The sequence below is a fragment of the Bactrocera oleae genome, chromosome 5 (genome assembly GCF_042242935.1).
Source record: "Bactrocera oleae isolate idBacOlea1 chromosome 5, idBacOlea1, whole genome shotgun sequence".
In the NCBI taxonomy this organism is placed as follows: domain Eukaryota; kingdom Metazoa; phylum Arthropoda; class Insecta; order Diptera; family Tephritidae; genus Bactrocera; species Bactrocera oleae.
Genome location: NC_091539.1, coordinates 43,773,869 through 43,784,551, shown reverse-complemented (window position 1 = coordinate 43,784,551; position 10,683 = coordinate 43,773,869). Strand labels below are relative to the sequence as shown.

Here is a 10,683-nt window from a genome sequence, read left to right as displayed (position 1 = left end):
CATCCTCGATGAGCTCAGTTATTTTGGCATTCAAAATGTCCTTGCCACTAATTATACCAGCTGTTCGCACGCACACGTATTTGACTAGCAAAATACACACATACAGAGACAAATAAATAAATACCTTTTCGTATATAAAGTATTTGCGTGGCTACACTTGGTTAAATGTACATATGTATAATATTCCGTTAAAACACCTTATTTATGTCATGTATATAAAGAGTTACATATACATATTATATGTATGTATTTTCCCAAATACTCGTATATCTAGCGCGTTTGATAAAACAATGCGAGCGAAATATTTTACACATACATATTAATAATTATAAATTTGGTTATACAATATATGCATATGTCGAAGCCCAAAAATAATAATTCAGCAAATTGTATGCCGGATGTCTATGCCTTTGCTATTCGTCCAGCAAAATTAATTTTTTCTAAAACTCTCTCCACTGGCATCCACTTGAAAGAGTTTGGTAAATATTATCGTGGATAGTACTTCATTAAAACAAAGTCGATTTGAGAACTTCTTCAAGCAAAGCGATTAAATTGAAATAAATAAATTTAAAATTGTAGAAAATGACGAGTACTAGAGTAGACAGCTGGTCAATCGTTTGTGTATGCGAGGAAGAAGCAAAATTTTTGAACAGTCAAACCTTTTTCGACAAACAATCCTTTTCTCTTATAGAGCATTCGTTAACACTTTATTTAAGCTCATATAGGTTTCGATTGTTAAGTGGCTATAACGAATTAGTTGTTTTTGTAGAGAGGTAAATATGTAAAGCTCGTCAAACTGTTGAATATCAGCAGCTGTTGAGGTTAGGAGGCTCTTTCGTATTTTTTTTTTGCTCTCTTACACACTTAACTGAAGGCATATTTCGGTTAAACTATAGCAATACGCAGGTTGCCTTTTGGACTCTGGGACGTGGATGAGCCGTGCATCGATCAACTTACTTAAATTTTTGCCGATGAAGATCCATTAAGGACTGATGTTTATCGAAAACATCAACATTTAACTGTAAAAAAAATTGTTCGTGCTCAATTCCACACAATTTGTCAATCGCTTGTGTCGATTGGTCGAGAGTTAAAAAATACGATAGCGGTGCTTCGAGACCCGTCTATGACATCGTGACAGGTAATGAATCAGCCGACTGTATGGGTGATTCCAGATGAGCCGAATCTAAGAAAATAGCTGCTTGTTTTCTTTTTGGAAAAACTGGACATGTAGGACTCATATTACTAGAACAAGACAGAACAGTCAGCAACCATCAAAAAAATCAGGAAAACCAACCGCCGAAGACGACTGAAACACCGTACGTAAAAGATAAACTAAGATGTAAACGTTTTTCAACACCTGAAGAGACTCATGATGCGTTCAGAATGCATGGTTTAGAGATACCTCAATCAGAGTGGCAATAATGCTACGATATTTGGTTCAAACAGATGCAAAAGTATATAGATCTTAATAGAGAATACTTTGAAAAACAAGCGATTTTCGATGATTAATATTTGTTTTTGTTCTCTAAATCCGAAATGTAAAAGGCAACTCGCATATTATATTTTCTGCATAAGTACTAGAGGTACTGGTGTCGTACCTACCATGATATGAAGTAATCAAATTATTACGATGAGATATTTAGGTTATCACATCTCACGGGTTCTAAATTGTTGAAATATTTTCAAATCCATTATTGAATTTAATTAACAAACTAATTTCCATAAATATGTTGTTTGGTATCAAAGTATTGAATTAATGAGCAAGGCTCACGGATCTGGTGAACTCAGGTACAATGAAGTGCTTCATTCGTACCTACTTTTGTTAGAAGACCTCATGTCTGGATGTCTTCTCTGAAAAAAAAAATGCTTAGTTGTAACGAACGAGTGCACGAGCTGGAGCCATTCATATTAATGTACTTTTGGAGAAATTTTAACATAACACTAGTTAGAGAAAAGAGAGAGAGTTAAGAGAAATTTTTCGATTAGCATAATTTGACGTAATGACTTAAAAATGGTTAAATGGAGTGTTGCCTCCCACTTATGATACCTTATATACAATATTATTCTTAAAGTATCTCACTTTATGAACTGAAGAGTGAAACGACAAACATAAAAAATCGCTTTATCTGCGAGAAAGCATAAAACACTTCTAAGCCACTCGCTCGTGATAAAATAAACGAAATGTTTCTATTCATAACAGCGCATAGCATACCACATGTACATATGTAAACATAATACCACTCCACCAGAGCTACTCGTTTCTCCTCCCCTATCTCTTAAGCAGCAACAACTATTTAAACACAAATGTGTATTATGAACTTTGATTGCAGGTGAAAAGACGAGAGCAACCAAACTCGTGCTTGGGATTCCCTAGAAAGTTATGTTAAAGTCAAACAAAATATGTGACATGTCTTCAGGTGCCAAGCATGCTTAGACGCCTAAAAGCTGCTTAAAACGACGCGCATGCGATGGCTTATACAAGCCAACACGACTGGCTGCCAACGAGAGCCACCCCCATCGCTGACATAGAAAGCACGGGAGGACAAAGCAACGCCACGCGACTGATAATGGTTGGCAAAATAAGAAAATTTCGGTGGATCTTGATAAAGTGAGGCAGTCTCCAATGCTCGCTTGCTTTCAGTAAAGTTCGCCTGCAGTAAGTTTGCCGCTTTTGTTTGGCGCTATTTAGATGGCCTATATGCATATGTATGTAGTAAGTATATATGTATGTTTGTATAAGGACTATGGTCTGCCTATTTGCGTCTATTAACCTGAGTACGCTGTGCATTGAAGCTGATGAGCGCTGTGCTGTTTGTATTAAATTATCAAGATTAACCCAAATCATGTGCGAATATACGAAAATTGGCGAGGAAGTGGATATTAGAGGTGAGAAATGCAAATAAATGGAAAGACGTGATAAGTAAGCGCGGAAAATGTGACACTTGATTCGAGCCAAAGCGATTAGTCGGCAGAGGGTGCAGGGAGCGTAAGCTACCAAGGACATGCGAGACTTTTTATACAAGAGCTTGTAGGAAAATAAATTCAAACAATAACATCACGATATATGCACATGTTTGTATATGCACAAATATGCTTAGTTCATGATATGATTCGTATGATAAATTAGGTCAGATAATAAATGTTTTTTGGAGTTTTCTGAGACAATTTGTTGATAACCAAAAACAAGAGACAACACTGAATTGGTGCATATTTATATACATATTAATTTTTTTATATATATATAATATATATACTTGTCTATATATATATATATTGTGTATGTTGGTAAAACTGTACCGAAAAACAAATTTCAGCTATCAACTGCGTAATTCATCATACTCCATCTCTGAAATAACAGTAAAGCGTGCTTGATGACACACAATGATAAGAATACCGCGAGTTTGCAGGAGGAAAGTTTTTGTGGAGTTCTATGACATGTTAAAACTAGTAGCTGCGCTCAAAAATTTGATTTAATAAAATTCGAAGGCTAAAAAGTTCATATCGCTCGCGGTTGCCATCGTGGGCGATGTATCAATTATGTGTGTTCCTTCAACTTTATTTGAGATTATTTTCGAACTATTTTCACAGAGTGCAATAGTTTTGTTAAGCTAACTGTTGTTTGTCGCTACTTAAACTAGTCGATATACTTGTAGATGTAAATGATTAGGATGACGAGCCGAATAGAAATTAATAAAATATATCAATCAAAAGCATTGAATTTTATTCTAAAAATAGTACAGAAAGGTTGCCTGTGTTACAGATACATCACTTCCAAGTGTAGTCTCATTCCCCAGGAACTAGGTTAGGTCGATAAATAGTCGATCCTAATAGGAATCTCACGCAAAAAAGGGGTCGTCTCAAACTTCCGGTTGACTTTATACCAAATATATCGGTTAGTATGTTAAATATAATATTACAAATTTAGGTGAACGCATTGCCGAAAATTTATGAAATCTGTCCATAAATTACCCTAATCCAAACACCTAATAGTGATATTTCCAGCTGACTTTAAACGGTTCCTGTTGGTCAATATGTGTGATATTTTAATGAAGTTATGTAAGTGAATGTGTTTTCTTAACTACAATTTGTTTTAGAGACAAAAATTATTTACATAAGTCGATCAAGCCCTCATATATCTAATATTGAGATTTTTGCGCCAATTTTCTGTTCTATAGCCAAGTATGTATACATAAGTATATCATATTTTCTTCGACATGTGGTTTTCAAGACGAAATAAAACGCATTTTATAAAGATAAAGGTTTGCCATTATGTTTTAAAAGTGATTTTGAGCAAATGACCACTGCGGCTGGCTCGAATAAACTCCAGGCGAGAAACCATTTTTGGCAGAATTATCGCCGTACGTCAGCAATAACGCGCCGAATATTCGCTTCCAAGGGCTTATCTGCGTAGACAACCATATTTTGATAATAAATTAGCACGGTTTTCAAACGTTGTTTCGGAGTAAATCTGTTCATTATGAAATGGCAAGCTATATTATCTTAAATATAATGAGTTTTAATTCTTCCTACCTTTGGCTACATTGATATCGCTTATATATAAAGTATTCATTAGCATTATGAGAATCGATAATAAATGTTAGGGATATAAGTAGCACTAATATAATGACTATAAAAATTTGTGTTAGTTAATTTAAACTTAATATAAATATTTAGGATCTAAAATAAAGTCCGGAATGCTCTAACAAATAAATAAACAGCAAGAAGGCTACCAAACATCTATAAAGACTCACAACAGGAATAAAGACACACCCCTTAAGAGGCGTCTCACACTTAATTGAGTTGGCAGACTGCACGACTTTGTTAAGGAAGCCATTTATCAGCGTCAAAAGTCAGACGCACCTAACATTGGCGGTCTCGAGTTTTCCTTCAACTATCGATGTTCACATGCTGCGAAATTCGCAGTTACTTAAATAAATAAATAAGCAGACTTCCTTCGCCAGCTGCGTCGACAACTTGGCCTTGAGGTGTTTTATAGGATCACACGAACATTCAAACCTATGATTTAGTCCTTCATCACAAAAATTTGTGTGTGAGTGCATAGAATCAATATACAAAGGCAGGAAGTACTGTTGTAGTATGTATGCAAGTGTGTACAATAATCTTATAAGAATTTTATAATATACTTGTATGCTTACATACCATAGATACATATACTTGTATGTATATTTAATTACTGTATTTAAGTACACAATGGGTTCTATGGAAGATATTTCATAGTTTCGTCAATAAAATTGAAAAAAAAAATAAATAAATGAAACAGCTAGATGAGTCCGCGTTTGTAACTCTCTGTAAGATTTGAAAAAATTACATTAGATAGTATGGAGCAGAATATATTTGAATCAAGGAAAGTACGAAGCACCTCGGCAATCCTTGCCATCTTAAGATCTGTTCCGGACCGGCCCATAAGCTGCCAACGCAGCACTGCGACATATAACTTCTAACTCACCAGATCTAAACGGTCCCTAAGAACTAAACCGGGCAGCTGAATGTCAAGCAAGCAATAACTCAGGCAGTCAAGTACAATACCTGCTCCGGCTAGTATCCCGGCACCAGTGGGCCAATAACATCTAAGCACGACAACTACTACTGTGGGTATTGCAACAACCATCTGCTGTGCATAATTCATCATACCTGCAGGCTATTCACACTTTCGATTGATGAACTGTCTGAACTGAAAGAGTTGTACCTTTCTAAATTTCAACTAATTTTTATATAACCAAGTGCGTTTCACAGAATTTACCAAAACATACCTTAGCTCTGCTACCCATTCTTCTGAATGCTACAGTTTGTGCTTCATCTCAGCTATTATTATAGCAATCCCAGATTTAGCCGTATCAGGAGCCTCAACTCGAAAATTCGACAATTGGTAAAGCTATATAAGCGGTCAAAATTTGCAAAGTATTTGAAGTATTGCAACCATTCCCCTGATGTGAGTAACCTATGGTTAACCGTTAATAGTTTACTCAAAGAAGAAAGTTTGAAAAATGATGACCGTGTTGAAATTGGAACGCGAACAATTTAGAAGGTTCTTTTTAGCCAACAATTTCTACTGCATTCTTTGGAATACTTAAAAGAATTGAGTACTAGCAGAAACCGCTTAAGTAGAGGCAACTGAGCGAGTGAGCCGCGCTGCACTTTATTACTCTATAAGCGACTATTTATACCGTGAACAGGGTATAGTAAGTTTGCCACAATGTCTGTAACACCCAAAATGGCACGTCAGAGACTCTATAAAGTATATAGGTACAATATAAATCAATCATTGTTCAGATTGATTCACTATAGCATATAGCTGACATACATATTGACCGATCAAAGTTCTTGTAAGGAATCTTTTGTATTTCGGTTGCACTAGTATATATGTAATATATACTTACATTTTTAAATTCGTTAAATTTTTCGAAAGGAATGTACGAATCGAAAAATTCAAAAAGTTATGTACTTGTATAGGTATTGAATCAGTATTTGATACTAAGTTATTTACTATTATATGACTTGAACCATTCATCTAACATCCCTCGCCCTATGGTGCGACCCCGTCGTAACAGAACGTTTCCTGGACAACCAACTAGAACCTTACCACCCAAGCGGGGATTAGATAACCGATGCAAGGACAACAACAACATGTAACCGCGTTTGAATCATTTGCGCTTATATTCGATTAAGTAACACAGGAAAATCTCGATTTGTTTTTGTTTTAAGTTAAAAGATGTTTTTATTATATATGATATATACAAACATTATAATTATGTAATCAAAAATCAAATGTAAGAAAATATTTGTTAAGTATACAAATTTATACATGTACATACATGCATGCATTATGGGACCAGACAATTAAATTTGATTTATTGATACAAACTTATAAACGAAAGAGTTTTTACTTGAAACTAAAATAAGACATAAATAACGAAATTGTTGTTGTGGTGTACATAGATACTGTGAGCTATATCACATACACACAGAACAGCGAACAATCGATTTCAAAAAAGCTTATACACCAAAGCGTTCAAAGAGTTTAGACACTTATTAAGATATGTACATATATACAAAAACAAAGTTATTTAGTTAAATAACATTAAATATACAGGTATAAAATAAATAATGATGCACTTGAACATCAAACTAAGTAACATGTAAATAAATCAGCTTTTTGCTGTTTAAAATTTACCTTTTTGAGGTTATGTGTCTTTTATAATTCATACATAATACAAACGTTAACTAACACAGTTAGCCATATATTTTTCTGTGCCAAAAAATGCAGTTTCGGTTAACGCGGAGTGCCGTAATAACACACAAAAAGTGTCTTTTTTATTAATAAAAATAATTATTGATAGCATAAAATCAATACGATAATATACTTAAAAGAATTTTTCCTCTACAAACGTAATTATTTATGGTTCAATTCTTTTTCTTTACATATTGACAAAGTTTCGAAAATATGATTTTTGATTATAAAAATTCAACACTTATAAGAATATCTCAAGCAACAATTTACTTTGCTAAAAACATTATACTAAACAAACGCTTGTTGATTGCAATGACGCATATGCCACTTCAGTTGTGGTTCTGAATGTTTCACATTGTAAATTTGACACACTTAAAAAACATCAACATCACTTAGAGCCGCTATATGTAAATATATGTATAGATAAAACTTCAAAATAGAGAGTTTAATGTACAAAATATTCAACCTCTTCATAGCTGTAAAATGTATTTGCTTAAAAATATGACTCCTATTCGAGTTGCCCATAGGGCTAGTGTTAAGATTGTAATGATTTTCAGAAACTTTTTTTAATTACCATCAACCGAAATATTGTCCAGACCAATAAGTACTTCATCTGGTAAAGGTTCATTACTGTTTAGCTGATTCGAGCATACGCCATCATTGCTTGCTGCATCACTCGCACTCGCTGTGACGTCATTGTTGTCATCGCCTGCCACTGCACCGTCTGTGATTTTGCTATTAGCGCGTAGTTCCTGCTCCTTTTCCTTTTCCAATTGCAAAACGTTTGGGTCCTGTGAGGGACACTCCAAGTGCACGCAATGAAAAATCTAAAAATTACAAGTTATTGAATAAATCATTGTTGTAAGCAACCGTGTCTTTGTTTCAAATTCTCACCTCATTTGCTGTGTTGCGTGTGCCCACAATACGTATAAATACTATTGGTCGTGGTGTGAATGAGAAATTTTGCCAAGAGCGCACTTGTTCATTACGCTTATCGACGATCATGTGCCAATCTTTTTGATTAACTGAAGTTTCAATGTAAAAACTATACGTGCGATCGTCGCAATCCCATAGTAATAAGCGCATTGAACCAATTATGTAAGGCTGACCTATATATAGTAAATGCAAAATATTCAGTAAAAATTTTTTTTCCGCTGTAAGCTTTTACCTAATCTAACCACAATCTCGCCACTGCCTAGCTGATGGCATGTATAACCGGAATCCCAGTCGTAGTTTACATAATCACCATTCAAGAGTGCATTACGCGTACGACTCACACCATCCACAACAATAGCGCTCACATCGGTACGCGCAACATTTGCAGTTGGCGCCACAATACCGTTAATTACTTTTGGTAAGGAAGCAGTATACATGGCTTCGAGTCCAACCACATGAAATACCTAGAATTGTTATAAAAAAAAATATTACTAAAATCACGTAAACATAGCTAAAATTTCTACTACGCACTTTATTAACGGTATTGTGGGTGCCCACGAGTTTAATGTAGCGTACCGGACGGGCGGAGAAATACAAAAATTGCCATGACCGACAATAATACTGTGAGTAATCTATAACGCGATCCCAGTTGGTAGAGTTTGCCGACACTTCTATGTAATATGAATACGAGCGATTATCCCGATCCCATAGTAGCAGCTTGATATGATTGATAATACATATTGTGCCCAATTCCACAGTAATGCCACCTTCAATATTGTCACCAATGCAATGACGAGTGTAGCCTTTTTCCATATCATATGAAGTGAAATCACCATCCAACAAAGCCGCTCGACATTCACCCAGTGTGGTTCTGGAGTGGAATTTCGATGTGGCTACATTCTCTTCAGGCCAAAGTGCGGCACGATATGGTAAATATTTAGAAGTAGTTTGCTCTTGTATAGCATCTAGTAATTTGTCAGCATCCAAAATTCCCGATGGACGCACGACTTGCAACAAATCTTCAAGTTTCATTAATGGCAAGCGGACGTACGAAACTACAGACTGTAAAGTTATATTCATATATAAATATATAGATATATATATAATTGATATAGGTTCATCATACGTCAATATTGATATTTGTGTGGTTTTTACACCATTCCCATACGGCCAAAAAAATATCCACTTCAGGCGCAAAAAATGAGTCTCGGCGTAATACCTCTTTTAGCGATTCCTTTAAGACAACAATAAGTTAAGTTAAATTTAATTTCATTTATCTACTGTATTTACAAACCATTGATAGCGCTCTGAATGACTCGTGTTGTAATAAGACTGTCGCATTGCGATCCATGAATGTTAAACACACCTCAGTTAACTTATCTAAATTGTACAAACGCGCGGCATCCAAAATTGCGCAAACGTTATTAAGCGCCAAATATTGTCGCAGATATTGTGAAATGGCATGCTCCAATTCGCTGAAACCATATTGATTAGCCAAACCTAATGTGTCCAGTATATTGTCCTCATCCATCTGTGCGAGTGGCATATGACCGGAGTAAATATATTTTAGCAAAGCCTTGAAGGCTTCAACTGGAATTTGCATTTCAATTTCGCTCTGTCTGGACTCACACAGTCCGCCAAACAGTAGGGCACGAAAATATTCACTACGTGCTGCCAAAATAACTCGATGAGCCGGTAGACGTTGATTTTCTACGATAAAAGTCACATCCGAATAATCGTCGTTCATACAAAGTTGCGCCATCTGTTCCGAGAAACGTTCTAGAATTATAAACGAAATATGTTTTAATTCTTAACATAAAAGAAAGAACACGTTTAATGGATATGGGCAGTAGGCATACCTGTTAATTTTACATCGTCGCTCCGTGTCTTTGTCAAAGATAGCAATTTATATTGACTCTGGCTGCTCATCTTATGAAATTTCGTTTAATAAATACAGCACTTAAAATAAATGTGTTTAAATAAAATGCAAATGAGAACAGTGACAGTACAAATATGTAACGAATTGATACTAGGTAAACACAGAAAAACTTCTAGATATTTTTTCACATAAGGCGCACGATATGCTTTTTACATATTTTAAACTGACGAATATTTGTTAAACAGTTAATATAATAAATATATATTGTCTAAAGCAATCACTTACGCCGTTGTTATCAAATATTTATAGAATTTCAAAATGTTTTCCGGCAGCGACGCAATTGTTCGACTTTTTATTTTGTATATTTTCTTTTGTATCGCTTCTTCTAATATGTACATAGGAAAGTTGCCAGACGGAGATATCCTGGTTTGTGCAAACATCAATCAAATTTAATGGAATTACTGAACTGACAATTTAAAAAAGCCTGATAATATTAAAGTAACATATAATTTAGTCATGATCAGCTATTCGGGTTTACTTTAAATGTGTAAATCTAAGAGAATATTTTGGTAAAATTTTTTTATATTTTATTTTATAAATACATATACTCCAATTAAAT

General features: G+C 34.8%; 1 protein-coding gene across 1 annotated transcript; it reads right to left on the bottom strand.

The window, feature by feature from the left end:
- Window positions 1–6,842: 6,842 nt before the first annotated feature.
- On the bottom strand, window positions 6,843–10,454 carry BTBD9 (BTB (POZ) domain containing 9). The gene is made up of 8 exons (XM_014248264.3): window positions 10,350–10,454; window positions 10,045–10,144; window positions 9,480–9,964; window positions 9,312–9,419; window positions 8,717–9,247; window positions 8,418–8,649; window positions 8,144–8,358; window positions 6,843–8,076 (listed from the first exon to the last, which is right to left on the bottom strand). Exons 2-8 carry the CDS (start codon window positions 10,112–10,114, stop codon window positions 7,816–7,818), a joined length of 1,902 nt encoding a protein of 633 aa, XP_014103739.2. The 5' UTR covers window positions 10,115–10,144; window positions 10,350–10,454; the 3' UTR covers window positions 6,843–7,815.
- Between the last annotated feature and the right edge of the window lie 229 nt (window positions 10,455–10,683).